Raw genomic sequence first — 27,259 nt, forward strand, 5'->3', positions numbered from 1 at the left:
ACTTCTGATTAACACCAATAAAAAAAAGTAAGAACAAAAAAAGGATACCAAATGGGAGAAAAACAACTTAAAATAATCTGCTATGCAGACCACGCAATACTAATCTCTCAAAGTGAAGATGATTTACAACGTATGCTGCACGAATTTAATATAACCGCTAGAAAATTTAACATGTTAATTTCCCCAAAAAAGTCTAAATGCATGGTTATAACAGCAGATCTAATAAGGTGTAAATTAGAGCTGGAGGGTCAAATAATAGAACAAGTCATGGAGTTTAAATGTCTAAGCATCACACTATGCAGCTACGGAAAGCTCGAAACATAAGTGGAAGATCAGGTGAATAAAGCAAACAGAGCCGCAGGTTGCCTGAATGAAACAATATGGAGAAATAAAAACATCGGAAAAGAAGTGAAAGGCAGAATTTACAAAACAGTCATCAGACCAATAATGACATACGCGGCAGAAACACGACCTAATACAGAAAGGACAAAAAGAATGCTAGAAACGGCAGGGATGAAAACATTGCGAAAAATCGATGGTAAGACGCTGTGGGATAGAGCTAGAAGTGCAGATATACGAAGGAGATGCAAAGTGGACAACATTAATAACTGGGTGAAAAGCAGAAGAGTAGAATGAAACGACAACATAAGCCGAATGACAACAAATAGAGTAGTAAGGACGGCAACAGACGGTTCCCCAATAGGAAGACGATCAGTGGGAAGACCACGAAAAAGATGGAATGACAACTTACTGGAGGCACATTGAAAAACAGACAGAGTAATGTCTATATAAAAAGAGGAAGAAGAAGAAGAAGACGATTCACACCGGAAAGACGAAAATAATGATCGTAGACAAGACAAATAATAATCTACCCTACATACATCAAATGGAGACGTTATTAGTAGTAGGCATATTTGTATACCTGGGCTCCTTGATAGCCAACAATGGCGATTGCTCTGCAGAAATTAAACGTAGACTAGGAATGGTCCGCACCGCAACGGATAAATTCATTAAAATATGTAAATACCTAACAAGAATACTAAACTCGGGTTGGTCAATGTCCCTATTTTTCCTACTGCTACATACGCAGCTGAAACATGGACTTTAAAAAATCAATAGAAGTAAAATCGAAGCCTTCAAAATGTGGGTCTGCAGAAGAATTCTACACAAACATGTCCTGAACAAAATACAGGACCAACCTATTAATTTTGGAAGAGGTTCATATAAAAGATAGGTTATAAAGAAAGTAAACCGATCATATCTAAATTACTTAGGCCACAGTGCCAAAAAAAGGCACCATGGAACTATTGTTAGTAGAAGAAAAGGTACAAGATCGAATACTAAGAGGCAGATCTCTAACACGATGGGCATAACAAATGAAGACTCTGGTGGAAAAATTCTTTTACAAGTGGACAGGTGGACAACAAGTTAACAATATTGAGTTTTACCACGCCCTAGGGTTCAAGGAATGAGGGGAGACAGGTAAATAAATTAATTAGAACATATCAAAATTTTAAATCATTAGACAGAAAAAAGATTATAAAATACATATTGCTTTAAGCGTAATTAACAAGTCTAAGGATTTGTTTCTGATTATTGGAGTTACCTATCGAAGGAAGGTGAAATTAATATCCTCTATGTATGCAGAGTAATCTTAATGGTTTATAAAGTATGTTAGACCAGACCAAGTCCTTTCTGTACACGAAAGTAAATGTCTGATCTGATTTTCTAACATCAAAGCAGAGTAGGAATGTGCTCTGTTATTAGACTGCAACATATGTGAATAACTAGCTTGCCAAATTTAAGACCGATCATATAAACAGGAGTATTGCTCGACTACTACCTCGGATACGATTGAAAAAGTCCACCGGATCATGTTGAATGACTGTCGAATAAAAATGCGAAAGATATTAGACAAAGTGTTTGCATGTTTCATACAGATATTTACAACTAGTATTTATAAATTTTAAGAAGGCACAATTCCTAGACAAGGGCTATGTAGATGTACGAGAGAGAAATGACTTCCTGGGGAGTACGTAAGGCTCGTGAAAGATATATGTACTAAAAAGAGTAGTTCCCTAGGTTGGCTGTATACCATATAGTTAAAAAACTCAAACATGAAATAAAAACCACTTCTATGTAATTGGTATATTTATTAAAAATTTTAAAAATCCCAATGGATTGAAAAAAATGTGTACAATTAAGAACGTTTTCGGACCTATCAGTCCATCATGAGTGAATTCGAATACTTGCTAAATAGCCCCAGAACCAAACAATGGTTGAAATTATAATTCAATCTACATTATGTTGTAGTGATATTGAACAGGCTAAACGCCGATGTTAAAAGATATAACCTCCGGGAACATGGTGAAACTCTACCAGGAAACTTAATCAACCATCTTAGGCTAACGTTGACTACCAAGTAAGATATATGTATAAACCAAGTTTTCTAGTGTCGGTTGGTTTGCATCAAGGTTCTTCACTAAGTTCCTACCTGTTTAATCTGGTACAGTACTGGTCTTCCTTACCTAACTACCTAACAGTAGGTAAGAAAGGTGGCTCCTTGGTCAATGCTCTTTTCTGATAATGTGTTAGTAGAGAGCAAAGAAATGTTGGAGGAGAAGTCGAAGAGTTAAAGAAGGGCTGTTGAAGAGGGAGGACTTAAGATGAGCAGATCGAAATCATAGTAGATGTGGTTGGGAGGAACAGAAATGGTTGAGGACATAGAATTCCTTAGAGAAAAACTAGGATGAGTTTTAGAATTTAAATATCTTGGCTCCTATAGAATGAATAATGAGACATTATATCGAGAAATTGCCCACAAGGTACATAGTCTAGGCGCTAAATAGAGGTCACCGTTTCCTTTTCGATACTTATGGACAAACTCAACGGTTTCTTATGGATTTTTGGCTGCTGATTACGAATTTCGAGGGTGGATTTCGATCATCCGAGTGGTCAAAAAATTGTTATAAACAATTTAATTGTTTATAAGGCTCTGGCTGATAAACTAAAAGAGATAAAAAAATATTTCAAATAAAATTTGTTCCTTAATAAAAAACCAAGAAAAAAAAACGATTACTAAACTTAAATCCAACAATTAGACCTAAAAATACTGTAAAATTAGTGCACAATGCAAATTGCAAAATAAGTATTTTTAGAAGCTTTATCGATCGTAACTCGGCTTCTACGCATGCAAATGAACCTTAGAACGTCTAATTTTAAAGCTTAATTAATAGGCTTTCAAACAAAGTATGTTAAATTACTTTATCTTCATTTGTTTTAAAGTTATACCCGTTTGAAGTTATAATTTTCTTAAAAAATTGTACATTAATTTGTTTATAAGGCTTTCAAGCAAATTTGAGCTATAAACATTTATACTTTAATTAACCATAATAATAGACGAACTCAAAAGGAACATTTTGAGCTTATGAAAATGTTCGTGAGTTTATTTTTGGCCAATATATCGATATTTTAATAGCGCGCTATGAGGCGCAAGATCGGTTCACAGTCAAGTAAGTATATTTCGACGCTTTATCGATCGTAACTCGACTTCTACGCATGCAAATGAGCTTTTCATGGTTTCATTTTAAAGCTTAATTAATAGACTTCCAAACAAAGTTTGTCAAATTCATTTTTCTTCATTTGTTTTAAAGAAGATAAAGTAATTTGACAAACTTTGTTTGGAAGTCTATTAATTAAGCTTTAAAACGAGACCTTGAAAAGCTCATTTGCTTGCGTAGAAGCCGAGTTACTATCGATATAGCGTCGAAAAATACTTATTTTGAAATTTGCAATCTGCATTGTGCACTAATCTTACAATATCTTCAGTTTTAATTGTTGGATTTAAGTTTAGTTTTTGTCTTTTTATATAAACGTTTTTATATAAACGTTTTTGTCTTCGTTTTTTATTAAGGTTCAAATTTTATTTAAAACATCTTTTTATCTCTTTTAGTTTATGAGCCTGAGACTTATAAACAATTAAATTGTTTATAACAATTTTTTGACCACTCATATCGAAATCGACCCTCGAAATTCGTAATCAGGAGCCAAAAATCCATAAGAAACCGTTGAGTTTGTCCATCAGAATTGAAAAGGACATGGTGACCTCTGGCGCCTAGACTAACAGGCTGGTTGGTATACTTAGTGGCGAATGAGCGGGGTACTTTGTAATCGAAAAATCAGAGAGGGACTGAAAGAAAATATACAAGAGGTGGTAAGCCCTGGTAAGAAAGGAAAATTTAGTTGACGAAGACATAATTGACAAAAATGGGTGGTGAAAAAGAGTAATGAAAGCGATCACTGAAAGGGGAAAATTTTAGGAAGAAGAAGAAGTATTTTGAATGCAGCTCTTTCGTACTTTAGGCGAAAGCTGAATCATCCATTATACTGCCATTATACTACTACTACAATAGTCCAAATTATGGATATATTAAAGTTCTTCTACTCCAAAGCTGCCATAAAGCATAAGAATTTCCTTATAAAGGGGAATAATAATAAATGAAAAATAAAAATTTCTTGCAATAATTTAGTTACAAAAAATGTCAAAAGACGTAATTTTGCAGTGGTATAATACCCACATTTAAAACGGTCATAATTCATGAACTGGTTGCAGATTTGTTGCCTCTTTCGCAGTAATTTAGAAATGTGGCTCCCAACCATGTAGATCTATGTATATTCAAACTTTTGGAAGAGATTTTTTTGTAATTTCGAAGTATTCGCTAATTCATATAGCTATTTTTTAGACCAGGTATCATGAATTCATAATGAAGACATTGCTAGATTGAGATGAATATGGAATAAATGTTGGAATAATTATGTTGAGAGAGTAGGTGACTATATTAAAAATTAAAATATTTTTATCGGAACTTCATGCTTATTGATCACTTAATGTTGTTCTGAAGCTATTTACTTGTGGCATTTTTTTAATCAACTATTCTAAATGCGAAATAAGCCACAATTTAACTAAAAAAATGATTTTATTAACGGTTCGACGTCCACATCGGATGTCGTTGTCAAAATACAAAATATTAAAATAAATTAAACAAAAATTGTGTTGCTTAATAAAAAAATTTTCTAATAATTTAATTTAATCTGACTCATTTATATCGACAATTGAGACATATATTTTACATTTTAAAGTAGAAGACTTTAAAATTATGTGTGCCAATATTTATATGGAATTTTTATTTTAGTACGAGAATTTTACTGTCACCATTGCATGTGGTTGTCTTTTTAAAGGCAGATCACATGCTATGATTTTTTTGTGACGGATATTCTTGGGTTGGGGTTGATTTCATGTAATCGAATGAACTATTTTTCAATAAAGTCGTCCCAGGAAGGCAACTCAAAAATATTGGCAATACCATTTTAGAGTCTTCTACTTTAAAATGTAAAATATATTTCTGAATTGCCGATAAAAATGAGTCAGATTAAATTAAATTATTAGAAGAATTTTTTACTAAGCAACAACATTTTTGTTTAATTTGTTAATATTTTGTATATTGTCAAGACATCTGACGTGGACGTCGAAACGTTAATAAAATCATTTTTTTAGTTAATTTGTGGCTTATTTTCCATTTACAATAGTTGATTATATTGATCGCTTCTTGCAAAACTAAATAGACTAAAATAAATTGGTTTTAGTTTAATATGATATCAAGCCCCATATTCTTTGTCTTGTCGTGCCGTCTGCTTTTGAAATACTTGCTATTATCGTTATGTCGTTTCAGTCATTAATGTTCTGTTCATGTCTTAAATTATGCTTCCATAATAGTACTGTTGGCTTTATGTATAGCTTTTCTCTAATTATTGTATGATTTTAATATTACAATTATGTTAATTATTCCTCCCTATTCTTACAAGAATTTAGTCGACTTTCGCATGACATTATTATTTATTCATTGGACTGTTTTCGAAATAGAGAAAATATCTTTCAAAAACATATACCACCACAAGAAAATGCCCAGTTTTTGGGCGATGTTAACACTAATTTTTTCCAATTATCCTTTTTATGTGCTTTTATCTGTTTTGTTTTGATTAGTTTTTAAGTCAAATGGTTGCAAATTTAATAATTGTGTTGGAAGGGTAGTGACGAAAGAGTAGTATGCAAGGTAGCGAAAAGGGAAACAAGGGCTGCAGTTACTGCTAATGAAAAATCTGCAAAAGGTGTATTAAAAGTTGAGAACACACTTAGGATGAAACTGCTATACAGAGTTGTTAAAGCAAGGGCGTAGTCATCAAATCACGTTCAGCAGATTAGAGTGCAGATAAGTAGTGCTACGATCCGATGTTGAAACGAAGCAAAGATGGAGTACTTTAGAAAGTTGTTAAATGCAGAACACAAGTGGAGAGAATGTACTACTGCGGTTAATGAGAGATGAGGTTGTCGAAGCGTTAAATAGGAAGAAAGATAGTAAGGCAGTAAGTAGGACAGGGCTTCCCAAACTGTGCGTAGTGACGCCCTGGGGCGTCGCTGCGTTGTTCCAGGGGCGCCGCGTGTCAGCGCGGCCTTTTAATACAGAAAATATATTTGCTGGATAGTATGCAGGACTACAAGCTCTTACCAAAACCAAGGCTCCAAATATAAAATGGACACATTGTGTCATTCATAGAGAGGCCTTAGCAGCAAAGAACATTATACCTGAATTAAGTGTTGTGATGGATAGCATTATTAAAGTGGTGAACTATATTAAAACATGACCCGTGAAATCAAGTCTTTTCCATAAACATTGTGAAGAAACAGGGGCCGAACACACCTCTTTAATTTATTATTGCAACTCTCGTTGCAATAAAAATGAAATTTTACATGTATCTACAAATCTACATGTCATACAGAATCCGATAATGATGCTCAAAACTTTATTAATTCAGAGTTTATAATAAAATTAGCATACCGCTCTGACATATTTAACAAATTATATGATCTTAATAAGTATTTACATGGAAATAATGCTCATATCCTGCAATTGGCAGATAAAATTACTGGGTTTCAGAAGTTGCTCTTATGGAAGAGAAAATTAGAAGATCAATAAATTGACTGTTTTTCTGCTTTACAAGGTATTCTACAAGAAAAATCGATAGAAAACCTTGGGTCCTCTCTAAAAAATATGTTTACACAACACATGTTATCATTGAACGAACACTGAGAAATGTTTTCCCTAAAATCTGGAGCAATATGACTGGGTCAGACAGAATCCCTCCCTATTCATTCACACCTCGACACTTTCAACAGAGGAAGAAGAACAACCGACAGAATTGTCCTGTGATTTAAGCCTAAAGCTTCAACACGAGAAGGACCTGTTTGAATTTTGGAGCTGAGTTTCTCATAATAATCATGCCATCAGCACTGCTGCATTAAAGGTTGTATTACTATTTGCGAATTCCTACTTGTGTGAAACGGGCTTTTATGCAGTTGCAGTAATTAAAAACAAGTCCAGGTCAAACATAAACTTAGAAAAAAAAATTAGAGTGACAATTTACAAATTGAAGCCTTGGTTTCATAAGCTATGCTCAAAAAGGCAAGCATATCCCTCACATTAACCAGTAGTCGAGGAAATGAAGCTGAAAAAATGGCAAAACCTCGCAATTTTTTCGTCCAGAATCGATTTGTACAAAAATTTGGGTTTAGGCTCATTACACCCTCTAGTTCAATTTCTATATTGAGCCGTTGTACGCTTTTGGTTTTTTAAGGGTGAAAACTACCCCTAATTGTAAAAAATTATAAAATAACATTTTAATCTTTAATATTGTCAACATTTGGTTCTTATTAGTTACATAATGATGGTTTTATGCTTTAAGATATATTATCATAATACTTCAACCCTTAAAACCACCCTTGTTGGATATAAAAAAAATACTTATCCTAAAAGAATAATTCCGGCTTGCATCGATTTCATAAAAATTTGGGATTAGGATCATCTCACCCTGTACAACATAGCTCCTTTATTTTTGGCGATAAAAAGTTTTTTCAAAAATGACTGTAGGATTTTGAAAAGTTATAAGACTGTGTAAATTAAATTCCGTAAGATCCCTTAGTTTTTAATTAGGGTGGGTTTAAGGGGCTCGAATAAGGGGATGTTTGCTCGTAAATAGATGTTTTAAACAGCTATATCTCGCTAACTGTTCACTGTAATGAAAATATATGCACAAGGCCATTTTAGCTATTAGAAAAGCTATAATTTAGTTGTCCATAATTTTTTTCGTATCTCCAGTATTTTCGGAGATATTTTGAAGTAAAAGGTAAAAAATGGGAAATTGCAAAAAATTTATTTTTTTATTTTTCTTTAAACTCCAATTTTTCTAAAATTAGGCCTTTTAAATAGGTTAAACTTCTTGGGTGTGTTGATAATACAAATATAAAAGAAATTACAGAAAAGTGAAGACTAATTTTTAATTAAGAGGGTAGTTAGGGGTTGTTTTCACTGATTTTTTCAAAGAGAAAATCAGGTACCGACCTTTTTTTGATCATAAGTCGCTTAGTTTTTAGGCTAGAAACTTTTTATTATTATTTTTTGAAAGGGCTAACTGTATGCTTGAAAAAAGATTATTTAAGTTTTCCTCGAAAAATGCAAAGGTTTTCCGTTATTTTACTTTGAATATTTCAAATTAGACATTTGACGAAAAAAGCTAATTTTAATATGCCGTATCTCGGTTTGTATTTGTCTAAAGATATTACAGAAAAAAAATTTGGTTTGTGTTACTAAAAGATACAATTTAGATATCTACAGTTTTTTTGGTTAAATGCATATTTTTCGAGGTATTCTCAAAAAACCCTCTAAAAAAGTAAATTTTTTCATCGAAAAACTGTTACTTTCAAGCGCGAATAACTCGAAAAATATTAGTTTTACGAAGAAAATGTAAAAAACATTTTTTTCTTAGAATTACTTTTTACATCGATTTACATGATCAAAATGTAATAAAAAATTCCCGCCCCCGAGATGAGGTGGCAACCACCCCCAAGGTTTTAGCGTACAGCGGCATGATATAGAAAATGATCTTTGGACTATTCCCTACCTTCTGTGAAAATTTCAAGTAAATACATGCTGGACGAAAAAATTGCGAGCCAAAATGCTTCATTTCCTCGACTACAGCCAGTTACATAAATAAATATCCCATTTTATTTTTGTGCCTATGTTTTGATTTCTTTCTTAATTTCTATAAAAATTATAAATAACCTGTTACTAGGCTAGTACTAAAATTGGTAAATATTATTAGGAGTTGGGTTGAGGGGCATCGGAAAAAAAATATCAAAGTCCCAAGGGCGTCACAGTACGCATAAGTTTGGGAAGCCCTGCAGTAGGGCCTAATTGACTACCTGAGGAGGTTTGGAACGCTCTAGAAGTCAAAACGAATGTAGTTGGGTGGAACATGAATGAGGACATAGAATTGGGTGGGTAAGAAAATTTATATACACAATTGAAAATGGAACACTCCATCGACAAATTTTCCGTAGAATTCATGCTGGTTGATTTCATTGGAAGTGAATGAGCGGGTTACTGTGTGATCAAAAATCTAATATCTGTACAAAATGCAGATCAAACATTTTGGAAAAAATTGTGATGTTATAAATAAAATTCACAAGATTATATTTTCTTATAAAACTGCTTAAAATCCATTGAAAAATTGCCGTAGCTGTCTTCAAATGGACGGCAAGTGCACTGAAAATGGCCGTTTCACAAGAATAGGGATGTTCACAAAAAATTAAAAAGTCATTTCAAACATTTAAAACGATTAAGAAACACCCTAGGAATAATTGTCCAAAATTTCAACAAAATTGAAAAAGCCTTTCTATAAAAAATCTTTATTAGAAATCTAGCATTATTTTAAATTTCAAGAACGCTTCTCTATTGGCCTGACGTCACTAGTTGCATACCCCAAGCGCGCGCCATTCTCATAGTGTTACTGCTTACCTGTTTGACGTTTCAGGTCATTTTATTTTGTTCTCTTCTTGTTTTATCAGGGTTAAAGTGGAGTTTTATAGTGAATTTGTTTGGTTTAAAGTGGATAGACTGTTTGTAAGGACATATTTTACAAAAATAAACAAATAAAATGGAAGAAGGTTTTCAGAAAGCCGATTCGTATAAACTACCGACTGTAGTGTAGATGTAACAATGGTGTATGATTTATTGGCATCTTGTAAAAAAATAAATCTACCACAGCTTTACTGAGTGTATATTCCATATAATTTTCCATGTCTTCTTTAAGCTAAAAAAATAAATGCTTAATACTCCACAAAAAAAAATAGAGAAAGTTGTATGCATGCATTGTACGCATGCATATTGTATACATACATTGGCTGGTTATTACTTTACCTTGGTTAGGTGTATTAAAAATATTTTTATTCTTCTTCATGTGCCTTGTCCGTTGTGGACGTTGGCTATCATCATGGCAATTTTAATTTCATTTGAGGCGTTTCTGAATAACTCGATCGATTTTTGTCCAAATAATTGGCGTAAGTTTTTAAGTCATGAGTGTCTTTTCTTCCGGGTCCGCGTTTGCTCTCTATTTTACCTTGCGTTATCAGTTGGAGTATACGATATTTATCATGCCTCATGATATGACCGAAATATTTAAGATTTCGTTTCTTAATTGTAAAAGAGATTTCTTTTTGTTTTCCCATTCGACGCAATACCTGTACGTTGGTGTGGGTCGCCCAGGATATTTTGAGGATACGTGGGTACACCCACATCTCGAATGCCTCTAGCTTTTTTATTAATGTTTCCATTATTGTCCAGGCCTCTGTGCCATATAGCAAGACCGGAAATAATAACATTTTAGCAGCCGCATTTTTAGTGGGAGAGATATTATGTCGCAATGGGTGAAAATATTTCTCATACATGTTGTTAAATGTTGCTATGTCCTTTTCAACTCTAGATCTTATTTCGGTTGTTTCGTATTTGGAGTTGACAACTGTTCCAAGGTAAAAAATATATTTGAACTTGGGTATTATACATTTTTATTTTAACCAATCTTTTCACTAAATTATGAATGATTTTAATATAATATAAAGTCATACCTACATCTACATGTAGTTATTTCAAGGTTTACTTGTACTGTATGTATTATTAGAATCCCGTTTTTAGGAATATCCCAGTTTAAGGAATACAAATTTGAGGTCCCGAAACTTTTTCATTTACTCTTTAAGGGGGTAGTTGCAAAACCTTGGTCCAATGCTATTTAAATTCATTCATTTTTTTTCGAATCCTGAGAAAACTAATAATAAGTATTTTTGAAAAATGTAAATGCAGAAAGAACAATTACATTATTACCAAGGGCCGAAAGTCTCTGGAAAACTTCTATAATGTTTATTTTATTCAGTTAGTTCTTTAAGTTAGTTGTTTTAAGTTCTAGCTGCAACAAACCATTTCTTTTTCTGTTTTAAATTGGCTGGAACGGTAATAAAAATCTTGTCAGAACTGTTTTTTGATGTATTTACACACCCAGGAACAAAACACCACTTATTTGGCTTTATTTTTAATAATTAAATACGTAAAAAACTGCGCACATTCAAATACACTGAGTAAATAAGTATACAAAACTAGTCGTCGATCAAAGACGTTACGACTGCTGACGTCACAGACCGTAGCCTCGCTGCAGGGTACCGTTTTTCTAGCCTCCAAGAAAATCAACATTATGAACTCATTTATCTTAAAAAATATACATTTTTAAACAGTTTTATAATTGTTACGTTTTTATATACCTTGTAATCTATTGAATTTAACTATATTTAAAAATTAGTGAACATCCCTATTGACCTGAATTTTGAATTTATGTCTACAATGGAAAAGTATTTACAATTTCTAGTTTTTGATATTAATTACTCGATCAATGAATAATGTAAATGAGGGACTAAAATTTTATCTTCTTCTTTGTGTGCCGTGCCTGTTTTCAAGCGTTGGCTATCGTCGTATTAACAAGCTGATGAAATGTTCCTTGGTCAGCTATATGAAACAATTCCTCGACCATTCGACCTGTCCATTGTCTAATGTTACGCAGCCAGGACAGTTGTTTTCTTCCAACCCAGCGTTTTCCTTCGAGTTTGCCCTGAATGATCAACTGAAGTAACCGATATTTAGGTTCTCTCATTATATGACCGATGTATTGAACTAGGGATGGCGGTTTTTGACAAAACACCGGTTTTCGGTTATACCGGTTTTTTTTTGCTTACGATTTAACCTGGCGGTTATAACCGGCCAAAAAAAACGGTTTTTGGAAAAACCGGTTTTCGGTTTTTTTAATCCAATAGGTTACAAAGTTACATCTACACTACACTTTAGTTTGCGATACTCCATTCGACTCGATATCAATATGATCAAAATTAGTACTATCGAAAGAACATGTACTACTTTTAACACGTTTGTATATTTGTAGAATAGGTACATTTTAACTCATTTAATACTTCCTGTATGAGTGTATCGTTTTGAAAACGTAGCGAAATTCTTGGAGATTAGTATTCGCAATCAGTAATTCGATATTCATAGTCAGAGCATTATTTTTGGTAATCAGAAAAAGTCATTCACCCACTTTCAATGTCAAGAGTTAAGTGTGAAAAATAGATGTTGTTTGCGTCTAATTCAACCAGATCACTTCTTATATAAATATTATGATTATAAATACCTTTTCAAGGAAATAGTATAATAAAACTTAATAATTGTTTCTGGCTGATGTGAGATTGCACTTTAAGTTTGCTTCTGTATTTTATAAAATAAAATAAAATTTGAATTATGGTTTTGTTTGGAATAATTACTTGAGAATAATAATATACTTGAAATAAGCCACAATTTTACCAAAAAAATGAATTTATTAACGTTTCGACGCCCAAGTCGGGTGTCGTTGTCAAAATACAAAATACTACTAAATAAACAAAAATGTTGCTGCTTAGTAAAAAATTCTTCTAATAATTTATTTAATCTGACTCATTTATATCGGCAATTCAGGCATGTATTATTATACATTTTAAAGTAGAAGACTTTAAAATGATATTGCCAATATTAATGAGTTGCGTTTCCTGGGACGACTTATTTCTCATTAAAAATAGTTCATTATAAAAATGCCACAAGGAAATAGCTTCAGAACAACATTGAGAATAATAATTATGATTGGAATCCGAAGTAATACCTAACCTAATCCTAATTACCGTAAAACCTAATAACCGGTTTTTACTTTAAAAAGAAAAAACCGGTTATAACAGGGACAAAAAACCAACCGGTAAAACCGGTTATTGCGAAGTAAAAAAACCGGTTTTAGGTTTAAACCGGTAGGTTTTTCCCATCCCTATATTGAACCTTTCTCATTTTTATGATGTTGCTCAATTCCCGCTCTTTGTGCATGGTCTCTAGCACACGTTCGTTGGATATTTGTGCTGTCCGCGGGATTCTGAGCATGCGACGGTAACACAACAACTAGAATGCTTCTGATTTGCTAAGATTCTTCATTTTTGTTGTCCAAGTATCACATCCATAGAACAAAACGGACCAGGCGTAGCACTACAATACTCTTCGACGTGTGGTCAATGACAAACTTCTACTACACAATACAGAACGCCAGCTAATAAAGCTTTTCATGTAAATTCTAGTCTGGTTGAAATTTCCCCACCACTTTCAACCCTACGGTCAATCCGGCTACCCAGGTATCTAAAGTGTTCCACCCTTTCCAGGATTTTGTTATCTAAATTTAGTACGGAGTCTTTGATATTAATTTTTCCGACCACCATCCCTTTTATTTTCTTTGCGTTGATTGTTAAGCCCTTTGCAGAACATTAGTTGTTTACAGCGTTCAGCAGGGTTTGAAGGTCTTCTAGAAAATTTTATCTAGTTCCTTAGAATCTATTTAGAGGCTTGCATTTTTCTGTCTTCTTCTTTCTTGTATGCGAGAGTTAGTGGATCCGTTAATAAACTAAATAATTTTTCAATTAATAATATTTATATTTAAAGCTCTGGTATCTAATTTAACATCTCTTATCACTCTTCAATTGCAAAGAAGTAAGAACCTTTTAGTTAGTCTTCTTCCAGACTATTAAGTTTACAAAGAAATACTAATAGCCAAAAGTTTATATTTATAGTCTAACTACCAAAAAAAGGAAAAAAAATATTCCCTTTTATCGGTGTTAATGTCGTTATCGTAAATTCATTCATTGACGGAAATGCCCATAAAAAAGTATTTCTCCGCAGCATTTTTAGTTTAAGCGTAACATTAAAAATTCGGTTTAATGTTATACTGTTAACACTTCTAACTTTAGGTGGTCTGTTGCATATAGGTTAACTTTTATTTACCGCTTAAAAGGGGGTATAATTTATGAGCAATATTTTTATGACGGCCTTGTATATCGTTTATTATGGTCATTCCGTCTTAATATTAGTCCAGGCGAGATTTATTTTGACATTTGTCTCCTATTTGTCTCCTGGAATAACTTGCGGGTGTACAGTATCCGCCAAAATAAACAGTACCGAATATAAAAAAATGAATTAATTTTTATAGTTGATTCAATAAAATTGTGTTTTGACTAGGAAAGTTTTGGGGTAGTTCTGATTTCTTTTATTGTATATGGATTTTGGGCTGCTGCATCCGAATATGAGGTTTGCGGACAAAATTTCTTGCCGGAACATTGAAAAAATCGCGAAAATAAAAAAAATTCAACTTTTTTCCGCTTTTTTGCTCAAATCTCGAAAACTATTAACTTTTAGTAAATGGTCTGTTAACAGAAACTAAAGTACTTAAAATTATCTACAAATATCACTATTTACTTTTTTTCAGACCAACCGTTCGGTCTAATAAAGTACAACGGTCTCGGCAAAACCCACTTTTTACATTCCAAAACTTTATTTTTTATTAGATGCTGTCATTTGATAAATTTCTCCCAGTTTTCTGTACAAATAATAAATGTTAGTTCATAGGTATGGTATGCCTCTTGTGACTGCTTCCATGAGTCCATTCCGTCCTAAAAGGCCGGGAATGTCTCTGCTTTTCCCTTAGAGCCACAGAAGGTCAGGCACAGATAGAGTCACAGTTTCAGTTGGTGTGAACATCAGATCTGTTATCTTGATTTCTGATAAACCTTGAGGTTTTGTCCTTTTAAAATGAATTAATTGAACAGCTCCCTGACTTCCATAAAACTCAGGCGCGGGTTTCTTTTTTATCCGAGGAATGGATTGCTTAGAATCTACTGCAAGTTTTGGTGCAATACAAGAAATGCCACATATGACGTGAAAAGTGTGGTATTCGTCAATTGTATGTACGTTAAAATCAGCGTTATCGTACACTTGCTGTGTAAAGCACGGCAGGTCAATATTCTGCGGATCGCCTGCGAATGCTGACACTTCATGGCGAACAGCTTCTGTATAGGATGAACAAAACCCCAAAGAGGAAACAACATCAACCTATTTTCTTGAGCCGTACTTTTTGTAGAAAAAAACGGCCAACCCTGCAAGACTTCTATCTGGGCTTTACTGCCGCTACAAGACTTTGAGCAAGCGCGTGTGTGTGTTTATAATCAATGGCGTTGCTTATCTGGAAGTGTCAGCAATCGCAGCCGATCCGCAGAAAATTGACCAGCCGTGCTTTACACAACAGGTGTACGAAAACGCTGATTTTAACCCTTTCGCCCTTATATATAAGTCGCTTATAAATAAACAAATAAATGACCAAAACATGTTTTTTAATGAGTTCTTTTTAACCAACTTAACGTTTTCTTTTCAAAAGTACTCATCAGAGAGCAAAACCAACTTGAAAAAATGTAACTAACTTAAAAATAATGTAATGTAAATTACCATTAAAAGTTTTCTTTTGTGTGGTACTTCTCAAAACATGACACTACGCAAAGGCCGACTCCGCATCTTGCACACATGTATCTCGATTCGCTTCTTTTTTTTTCTGTGGCTACAAACGCTTCACCTTCTAGCAGCTACCTATAAGCGTTGCCACCAGTGCTACAATATAGCATTCATCTAAAATATGTGAACAAATAATATACGGCAATGGGTCCGCACAATCTGTCTTAGGTGCCAACATTTTGAGGCTTTGGGAACAATAATCTGACATTTTCGGACATATTCCTACGGCATTGGGACACCAATGAGTCTAAAATTTTATAACAACGCATATTTTCGGCTTTGGTAAATTGAGACCATAACACCTTGAACGTATATATACGGCGGCTGAGAATACAGACCCACTTTTTCAAAAACATATACATATATGCAGCGTTGGAACAGAAAGGGTTAACGTACATACAATCGACGGATACCACACTTTTTACGTCATGGGTGGCATTTCTTGTATTAAACCAAAACATGCAATAGCTCCTAACCAATCCATACCTCGGTTAAAAACTAAACCCGCACCTGAGGTTTATGGAAGTCAGAGAGCTACCTAATACATTTTGAAAGGAGAAAACCTCAAGGTTTATCAGAAATCAAAATCAGAAGGGAATGTTCACACCAATTGAAACTGTGACTCCATCTGTGCCTGATCTTCTGTGGCTCTAAGGGAAAAGCAGAGACATTCTCGGTATTTTAGGATGGAATGGATTCATGGAAGCTGTGAGAAGAGACATACCCTATTCATATTATGAACTAACATTTACTGTTTGTACAGAAAACTAGGAGAAATTTATCAAATGACAGCATTCTAATAAAAACTAAAGTTTTGGAATGTAAAAAGTGGGTTTTGCCGAGACCGTTAAAAAATGGCAATTTTCAACTTGCACTTTAGACCGAACGGTTCGTCTGAAAAAAAAAGGAAATAGTGATAATTGTAGATAATTTTAAGTACTTTAATTTCTGTTAACAGACCATTTACTTAAGTTAATAGTTTTTGAGATTTGAGCAAAACAAACGGAAAAAAGCTCAAATTTTTCGATTTTCTCTCGATTTTTTCAATGTTCCGGCAAAAAATTTTGTCCGCAAATCTCATAGTCGGATTCAGCAGCCCAAGATCCATATATAATGAAAGAAATCAGAACTACCCCAAAATTTTCCCGCTAGGGAGCTCGTATAGTACAAATTCACTGAATCAAATACATATGTTCAAAATGTGCACCATGGCGTTTGAAACCAGGTTCATAAAGTTTCTGAAGATCATTTAATAGTTATATATGATAAAGTGTTAAAAGTACAATTTTAAGGCATGTATGTGAAGGTTTGCAGAATGAGAAAAGCGAATTCTGCAATTCACATGAGTTCCCTAAAAATGTACTTTTAACACGTATATCATACAATATTTTTTCTACAAACTGCAGTGCAAGAAATTCTTTTTTCAAATTGCGCAAATTGTACTATTAATATTAATGTTAATAAATGAAATATAAATATTTTGACGTTTGCTTTCAAAATTTGACATTTCACTTTTAACTGCAGTGCCATAAAAAACTTTTCCGGCGACCGTCCATTTATGATCAATTAACACCCTCAAAATTATTGATTAATGACCCCTATTAATAAATGATTTTCTATTAATGAACGATTTTATTATAGGCAACACAACATACATTGCCTGCATAAATTAATTAAACGCTCTGTGATTGGCAGTGACCTGTGGTGTAGGCAACCAAACATATACCTATTTATATTCCCACTAAAAAATGTATTATCAAGCAGCCGCTGTTAGTACTATCTGTCATTGTATGTCATTATTTAGTTTATTGTTTAAAATTCTGTGTATTTGAAAGATCAAAAGATGGATATATCTTTATTTCTGAAAAGTACGGTCGACGGAAAAGTTTTGTAACGAACTCGTGAATTAAAATGGCGATTAACTATCTCGAACATAAACGAACGTTAAAATACCTCAATTGTTAATCGCCCTTATTATTACACTTGTTGGTTAAATAACTATAAAGCACCCAGTGCTTTAAAGTGACATTTATAAGGCTCCTATGGAGAGCTAAAAATTGCATTTTTAACACGTTTGTAGAAAAACATATTTAAGAAAATTGGTTCTGCTGCAGATTTTGAAAATAAGTTATTATTCTTTGCCGTGGTTATCCAACAGATTCTGCCGGATTTTCCGAGGGAAATATGGAATTCTTCATCACACCTTAGTGACTGAAGTGGATACTCGAAATCTTTTGTTAGTTATTAGACGAGAAATTACTTTGTTAGTACCAAGATGTTCACCGAGCAAATTTTTATGGAGCATTTAAGCACAGGCCATTATTTCGTCCAACTCCGAATGAGCGGAAATAATGTTCTACTAAATAAAAATTTTCTTCGGTAGAAAGAACCACAACGACAAAGATTTTAACCGTACCTAACGTAATGTCAAATTGACAACTAATGACAAGTATACCAAATATGATAAATGTAACCTGCGTGCGCAATTTCACAGTTATCTTAATTTCGATCTTGTTTATTTTGGCGGACACCGTACTTTGTAACAATAATCACGATATGCGCCAATAGGGCTTTTCATTCACAGTCATTTGTTTCGAGCTTCTGTCATATGTTGTATAATCCGTTTATATTAATATACAATGATTATACAACATATGACAGAAGCTCGAAACAAATGACAATCGATGAAAAGCCCTATATAAAACCTTGTGATTAATTTTTTATTTCAGAAAATAAATCTAAAAAATATCGAAAATTTTTCCTTTTTGCGCCTAGTTTTTCGTCTATAACTCGAGAGATATTGTTCCTACAAAAAAAGTAAAGAAGGAATCCTAACAACCTAAAGTTTCATTTTTCAATTTTATAAATTTGGCTAGCTAGAAATTAAACATTTAATGTTTATTGTTTGAGAAATAGCAATAATTGGGAAAAAAGTGCAAAAAGTGCAGAAGTTTCTTCTTTAATTTTTTTCGGCCCCTTGAACGTAACTTGCAGCCTTCTTACCCCGCCAAAAAAGGCTTTATAATAATAATATGTACTTAATTTAGGATCGATTTAATTCTCTTTGCATAATAATTTTGCAATATCCAAACTAGGAAACATTTTTGAAGTTATATCTCTCATAACTTGAAATCTCTCATTACTTGAGGTTTAACGTCGCGTTATAAAGTGACAGTTGATATATCAGATAACTCAAGAACTGACAAGAAATAACGCAAGTAGTTAAGTTAAATATGATACATCACACCAATTCGAGGATTATAACTTAACTACAGGATAACTTTACGTTATATTTAACGTGAGTGATTCATCACAGGGCTGAATATTGTCTCGCGCTCGTACTAGGTCTGGATCCCGCGTATGAAAAAAAAGTTGATCAATAGCAAGCTGAAAATTTGTTAATAGCTTAAGGGTGTCTAGTCGGACAAATTTTGATATATGCGAAAACTGGAACAGGGGAAGTTTTAATTGTGCAACAGGTTAAAAGTTTGGAACGGTCAGACCACGAAAACGGCACATGTATTTTGTCCGACAGAACAGACTTAAATTCTTCGAACAGAGATTAAACCCTCATGCAAAAATCAGACTGCTACTTATCATAAAATGGGCGTTTTAATGAGTGAAACATGTAGAATGTGTCCAATGACAGGAATTATGACAGGTGATAAATAGCAGTCTGATTTTTGCATGAGAGTTTAATTTCTGTTCGGAGAGTTTAAGTCTGTTCTGTCGGACAAAATAAATGTGCCGTTTTCGTGGTCTGACCGTTCCAAATTTTTAACCTGTTCCACAATTAAAACTGCCCCTGTTCCAGTGTTCCCATATATCAAAGTTTATCCGAATAGACACCCTTAAGCTATTAACAAATTTTCAGCTTGCTATTAATCAATTTTTTTTTCATACGCGGAATCCAGACCTATACCTACAGTAGACTTTTAATGCACTCGGCAAGGTGAACAAACTATTGAAACTGTCCGGCAATGGGTGACATGATTTTTTATATTGTTCTAAATAAAATATGAAAAAATTAAGCTTTTTACTTTAACGAAAGTAATATAATATTTTACACACCTTTTCTACCTGTTATCTGCTCAAGTAACCATGATCCAAAACGTACTCACTGATCGTTTTTATCTGTGTTGGGGACATGCGCAGAGAAACTTTCAGTTTTTATTAAATATGGATTGCCTATGGGCCACGGGCCCTTGCTCTATTATGTTTAACTGATAAAAATAGTTTAAAGGAAAAACTTCTTTTTTTCTAATTTTTGCTATTTTTAAGCAATAGGGGAGTGCATATAGATTTTCACTTCGGAAAAAATCAAACAAGATATAATTTTTTGTGATTTCATTAAGAAATATTTAATAAACAACATATCAAAAAGTTCTACTCGAGAAGTGGGTGCTTCATTTTTTATTAAACAAATGAACTACGAAGTTTGATGTTTTTTAAATAACTCCGAAAATATAAATTTTAGAACAAAACTGACTTGACCATTGAAAAATTCAGAAAATTTTACAAAAAAACCTGATATAAAGAATTTTCTAAAATTAAATCTGTATCTTCTATAATTTTTTATTTATAACGCTAAAGTCACCCTTCTAACAAACATTGGCGTACTGTAAACTAGCGTACGGCGAAGTGCACGGTTGAGTTATTTTAATATAATTCTTTAACTAATGAATCAAATGAAATTTTACAAATTGAACCTAAAAGAAGAATAATTAAGCTATCTTATGGTTATAATAAAAAGAAATAAGTATGGGCATAAGTACGGTGGGGGCGGAGAGTGAGCCTTACATGAATTTTGTTTAAAAATGATTTAAAAATGTGTAACTAATACAATTTTTCTTATAAAACCCTCAATTTTGCACAACTTACCTTTCACGCATCGTACTAAATGATGTTTCATCCAAAAAAAAAATCTCAAAAATTTAATTCAAATAATATGACGTCATAAAAAATGTAATTTTTGAAATCATCGTAGTTTTATAGAATTACCACCACTTTAAGACGGTATTACTCAAGTTTAGACAGATCTCTTACAGTTTAATAAGTGCTTTTTTAAAGCTTAGGATGTAATCTTTAAAATGCACTAAATTATTTTACTTTAGAAATGAAATAGACAATTTCTGTTTGAGAAAATTAAGAAAGATAACAAAAATGTAATAAAAAACCGAAAATTACCAGCTAAAAAATGTTTATATTATATAAAGTGATCAACACTTTTTTCTGGAAAACTTACCTAAAATACATTTAATAATAAACTTCAACAATAATAAATGTTCAGCAAAAAAATTTCTTTTAGCTCTTATACAGTATGTCTGCGTAACTTGGAACCTATTGATAACTTTTTTATTATCAGTTTTACGAAAAGAAGTTATTCCTTATAAAATACTCTGCATCGTATATAATCTAAGATGCAATCATCAAATATCAAATTTAATAAATTTTATACGAGGTATGTCAAAAAATATGAATTTCACTCAAGAGTAAAGTATCGTTAAATTTCACAATATCGAAAATTGTTATTAAGAAAAGTTGTTTGGAATTAAAAAATTTGTTTTATTGTTCAATTATATCCTTTTAATTAAAATATTGTGAATAATAAAGGCACTTAACTCTTAAGAAAAATTCATATTTTTTACATACCTCGTATAAAATTAAAAAAGTTTAATATCTGATGGTTGTATCTTAGATTTTAGACCAGAGAGATCATTTTATGAGGAATAACTTTTTTTCGTAAAAGTGATATAGTTATCATAATTGTAATAAAGTGATGATGAGTATCCGTAATTTAAGAAAAAATTTAAAAAAAATTTTCGATTAGAATAATGTAATTGTATAGTTAAACATAGTTTTTAATTTCAAAGAACTTTTCATTATAGCATTTTTTGATATTCTGAAATATAAAGGTACTTGACTCTTTAACGAAATTCATATTTTTGACATAACTCGTATAAAATTGATAAAATTTGATATCTGATGGTTGAGTTTTAGATTTTTGACTATCCAGAGCATTTTATGAAGAATAACTTTCTTTCGTAAAATTGATAATAAAAGAGTTTTCCATGTGGTTTCTAGTTACGCAGCCTTACTGTATAAGAGCTTCTAAAATGATGAATTTAACGATATTTTTAAAATTATTAATACAAAACAATTGTTATTGCTTAAACAATTAATAAACAATTAGCGGCCAAATCCACGAGTAGAACTTTTTACTTTAACCTGTATATATAAACTAACAAAAAAAGTTTTAGAAAAATATAAGCTTGTTTGAATTTTTCCGAAACAATGCATGTTTTGGTTCTAATTGCACTCCCCTACAATAAACATTAAATTTTAAATTTTTAGCTAGTCAAATATTACGGAAAATTAAAAAATTAACCTTTTAATTCTATATTTTTTGTAGTAGCAATATCTCTCAAGTTGGGTGAAAATATAGGAACAAAAAGCAAGGATGTTCGATTTTTTTTTTAGATTCTGTTGAATCAAAAATTAAGCACAAATTGTCTGATTTGCGCATATCGTGATTATTGATAGAACGTACATCCTGTAGTGATTCCAGCAAAAAATATAAACACCAACGAAAAATGTCCATTATGGTCTGCTTTTCGACCGATATCTTCTGGACTATATTGCTACCAATACAAAATAATGTGAACTTAAAAATAATCTCATTCCTACCTTCTACCTTTTTATCGTATATTTATTGAAACGGAAAAAAGGAGGTACTCTCACACTTTAGTTTTTCTCACTCTTTAATTTTTTCTTTTATCGTTCCCGTACTAAAGCCTAATTTCAGACACAGTTACGTTACGATTATATTTTTGGGTTGATAATGCAATAAAGGTGAACGGATTTATATCAAGGATAAAATTAATAGTGGCCGCAGCTCAGATTGCTGAGACTTTTGCGGTTTTGTGAAGTTAGGGACTACTTTCTTTTAGACCAGCATATTAAACTTTATGCTCTTCATTGATGGTTTTGGGTTATTTTTGGAGCTTTTTTCATTTAGAAAACAATTAATTTGACTAACGAAAGAGATCTATTACGAAAGTTAAAAAGATGTAAAATCATTGAAGATATAAATCAGGTTTTATTTTTTATGACAATATAGATATTATGTGGTATTTCTCTAATATAACTATTGGCACACAATTGGAACACTTTTGTAAAGAAAACATATTTTGTGCAAAAACTGGCAGGCATAGAGTACATCCCGAATAACATGCTATTTAGGTTTGACAGGTCTACCCTATTAACTAATGTGCCTTTGGAGGAAACCTTAAATAAAAATAAGATCCAAACTAAAGGAGAATGACTGATAATGACAACTAAAACAAAATTATATGTATCAGGTATAATAAATCCATTAAAATTATGCAGTGAAAATCCCTTTTCAATTGAAGAGCGAGTTTTTTTAACAAGACTTTAAATTGGCAATTGGATCTTCATTTTCTCCATTTATTCTCATTATAATTGACTCAGACAGAGAAATCGTCACTCCCGTCGATATCTAGCAACTTCGCTCCATATTCTGAGTCTTAAAATCTTCCACATCATTAATCCATTTTCTATGCGATCATCATCTACTTCTTCTGCCCTCTGGATTTGATAATATGAATTTCTCCCTCTTCAGTCCATCTTACTAAATTTCTCAATATCTGGATCTCTGTTTCTTCTTGTTCTTTTGTTTGTCTAGACATAACTCTGTCTATTTTTTTAAATGTGCCTTCAATAAGTTGTTCTATAGTTTTCGTGGTCTTCCCACTAATGTCTTCCTATTGGGGAACCGGTCCTCGGCGCATTTACTATTAATAAAAATCAATGTAACAACCAACTGTTTTTTACTTCTCATACAAGCATAACGTGCATTCATTTGAGTAGGGATGAATTACATCCATATGTTAAATTTAACTTCAATTCCATCGACTTAACAAGAAAGGAACATTTTGACGCCTGTCAGAATTTTCAATGGATTTTAAATGTAATCATTTTTTTCGAATCCTGAGAAAACTAATAAGTATTTTTAAAAAATTTAAACGCAGAATGAAAGACTACTTTATTACCGAGGGCCGAAAGTCCCTTAGAATAAATAAAAGTTTTTTTTTGAACGATATATTTGAAATTAAAAATCACACTACATTTTCTCTTAGTTTTTAACCCCTGTAACTTATTAAAATAAACATTATAGAAGTTTTCAGGGACTTTCGGCCCTCGGTAAGAACGTAATCTTTCATTCTGCGTTAAAATTTTTCAAAAATACTTATTAGTTTTCTCAGGATTCAAAAAAAAATGAACCCCCTTAATGTCGTATTATCTTAATAGGTAAATAGTTTAACAACAATCTAACTTAAAGGTGGTCACACCTATTAATGTGGCTAGTTTCAGTTACATGTACACTGGACGCTTCACACTGAGAATGGTCAGACATGACCGAAAACGTTTTGTGATGTTCGATCCAATCGGATTGGATAATTTTGAGAATTTTTTTTAATAAATTTATTATATCCACACACATACAACAGAAGTCTTAACTTCGTTAATAAGTTGTTATAACTATGGTATACACAGTATACAGTCAACATCAGGGTTCTCCCGTTTTAAATTATAAAGTTTTCAACTTAGATTTTCTGTTGACACTTTTAGCAACGAACATAATACACTCACCGGCACAAAATTCCGCCACCCAAAATTTTTGATTAAGTTTGACAATTTATAACTTTATTATTTGTACTCCGCTTTTCAAGATTCTTGCCTCAGTTTGTAGGTACATGTATTGATGTCGTTTGGTATTATTCCGGTAACAAAAAATTTTTGCTTAGATGGCATTATGGTAGGGGAGCCCAAGCGGGGATTTTTGCAGATGTACCTCTACAACATATTGGCTTTTAACACAGGGGAGTTCGTTAAGGGGGGCCCGACAAAAAATCTATCCTTAGAAAAACTCGAAATTGCCAGATTAAGATAAGGTAAGTTAAGTACATGCAAGAGAATGAATATTTCAAAAATCTGACGATTTGAGCCGGGCGTAAGGAAATTGGCGGGTCACAAAGTTTCACAAAAAAAAGCGAATATTTCGCGAAATGAACGTCAGATCGAAAAACTAAAAATACGTGTGCAATATTTTTCAAAAGTCTATCGAACGATACCAAACACGACCCCCCACGGAGGTGGTGTGGGGGTTACTTTAAAATCTTAAATAGGAGTTCCAAATTTTTATTGCAGGTTTGGATTCTTTACGTAAAAATAAGCAACTTTTATTTAAGACATTTTTTAGAATTATTGATAGCGCTATAATCAGAAAAAACGATTGTTGGAAATGGAAAATTAAATTAAAAAATGGATAGTCGCCACTAAATGGAAAACTTTACTTAACTCTTTTTGGTTTTAGGACCTAATAATCACAACCCAATCGGTCCTCATAACGCTCGAGTGACTGCAAATTTAACATACTTTCCTCCCCTACTATTATACGGGAGTAAATGGAAGCGTTGTTTTTCTCCTAAATTTAAAAAATTATATGGAAAAATTGGAGGCTGATTTTGTTTCATACTCCTTTTGTATTATCCTGGAGATATTACTAAGGTTTTGATTTTTGAATTATCCGAATATCTTTTTTTAAAGAGCTGTAAATAAAAACGTTGCTTTGAAGATTTATTTTTAATTAAAAATATCAAGCGCACTAAAATTAATAAAACAAAACAAAATTAACAACAAAACAAAACAATTAAATAGCTGGTATGTCCACCTCTTGCAGCAACGACTGCTAGCAATCTGTTTAGCATCGAATAAAGATGTGTTATCATTACCTGAGGAATAGCCCGATATTCTTCTATCAGGACCATAACTGTACCAAATTTTCTGGAGGCCTAGGATGACGGCTAATAGCTTTTTTAAGCCATCCCATAAATACTCAATAGGAATAAAATCTGGATTAAGATAAGTTTTCGTTAACTTGCTGCGTTCGTAAATTTTATAAAACACTACACTACGTCTCTCATACTTGTGTCCAATGTAACGATATCATTACCATATTTTGATTGTCATATGCTGCTTTGAAGTCGACAAAGAGATGGTGTCTATCTATATTATCATATTCTAGTGACTTTTAAAATTTACCTACGTGCATATATTTGGTATATATTTGTTTTTCCGGCAGAGAATCCGCATTGGTAATGTCCAATAATATCTTTTGTTAAGAGTTTAATTCCCTCAAAAGATACGTTAACGAATATTTTATATTCAGATACTAACAGAGTAACGGCTTCATAGTTTTTGCAATCAAGTTCCTTACCCTTCTTATGCAGCGGGCATATTATTCAGTTTAGCGACTCCTCTGGTATCAGTTCCTTCTGCCATATAAGTACTATCGGTTTATGTATTAATGCCAAAAGACTTTCATCACATTTTTTGTACATTTCAGAGCAGATTTCGTCGATTCTTGGTACTTTATTATTTTTAACTTTTTGGGTGGCATTTGATACTTGTTTTCTTGTTGATTCTTTAATGTGTAGTTGCCGATGGATGTTCAGTTAATTTTCTATGTTGTTGCCTTCTTCAACATATTCTAAATTGAATTGGTCACTTGTTGTGGTTATTTATTAAGAACGGAGTAAACATGTAGAATTTCTATAACTTTTTATTCTTCTCTTAAATACTCTCTCTTCTTAAGTCGGTGGATACGCTTTTGATCTTTTCTGACTTTTTGCTGTTTGTTGATTTTGGAGCACCAACTACACCACCAGCTTGTGTCTAAGAGGTTGCCACAATTCGAAAAACGATTTATTTTCTGTATGAATTTTTCATGAGTGAATTGGTTTTTTATGTCATTTCCACCAGAACCTATGTACGAGCCTTAAATGAATAAATTGAAGTATTATTCAAATTTAATTGTAATCAAAAGTAGTATTCAAATTCAAAAAACACAATCATGCAAAATATTCATGATATCTCAAGATGCAAATCAACATTTACAGTTTTTGTTTTAAAATACTTTGTTTTTGACAAAGTTTACTACTTTTGAAAATAATTACATTTTAGAATATTCTTGTCAATATTATATTATTTTCTTTTTTTTCAGATATTCGTTAGAGCGCAGTTTGATTATGATCCATTGGAAGACGACCTTATTCCATGTGCACAAGCTGGTATTGCCTTTAAGACTGGTGATATTCTTCAAGTAAGTTGCTACATAATAATTATTACACGTAAAATATGTACTTTTATTATTTATTACCATTTATATCAAGCAGCTTATGAGCAAGTTCATTGTAAACAAGCTGAAAATGCGAGCATTATCTTAACGAAAACTTTGTTTATTTACGTATTTTAATCCATAATATGAAAAATAGCCAGGGAGGTAGTGTCAAATTTGACCGGAGCATTTTAGCATGGCTGGTTTCTTATTATTTAGGTAGGTGTTCCAA

The 27,259-nt window shown here is 32.4% G+C and overlaps 1 protein-coding gene across 2 annotated transcripts in view; it reads left to right on the forward strand.

The window, feature by feature from the left end:
• The window catches only part of LOC114336035 (peripheral plasma membrane protein CASK), a 610,838-nt gene that overhangs the window by 484,484 nt on the left and 99,095 nt on the right, over positions 1–27,259 (forward strand). For both annotated transcript variants that reach the window (XM_050642554.1, XM_050642555.1), the window contains one exon: positions 26,914–27,012. In XM_050642554.1, the coding sequence (XP_050498511.1) occupies positions 26,914–27,012 (99 nt within the window). The remainder of the gene's footprint in view (positions 1–26,913; positions 27,013–27,259) is intronic.

This window comes from Diabrotica virgifera, chromosome 2, assembly GCF_917563875.1.
Source record: "Diabrotica virgifera virgifera chromosome 2, PGI_DIABVI_V3a".
NCBI lineage: Eukaryota > Metazoa > Arthropoda > Insecta > Coleoptera > Chrysomelidae > Diabrotica > Diabrotica virgifera.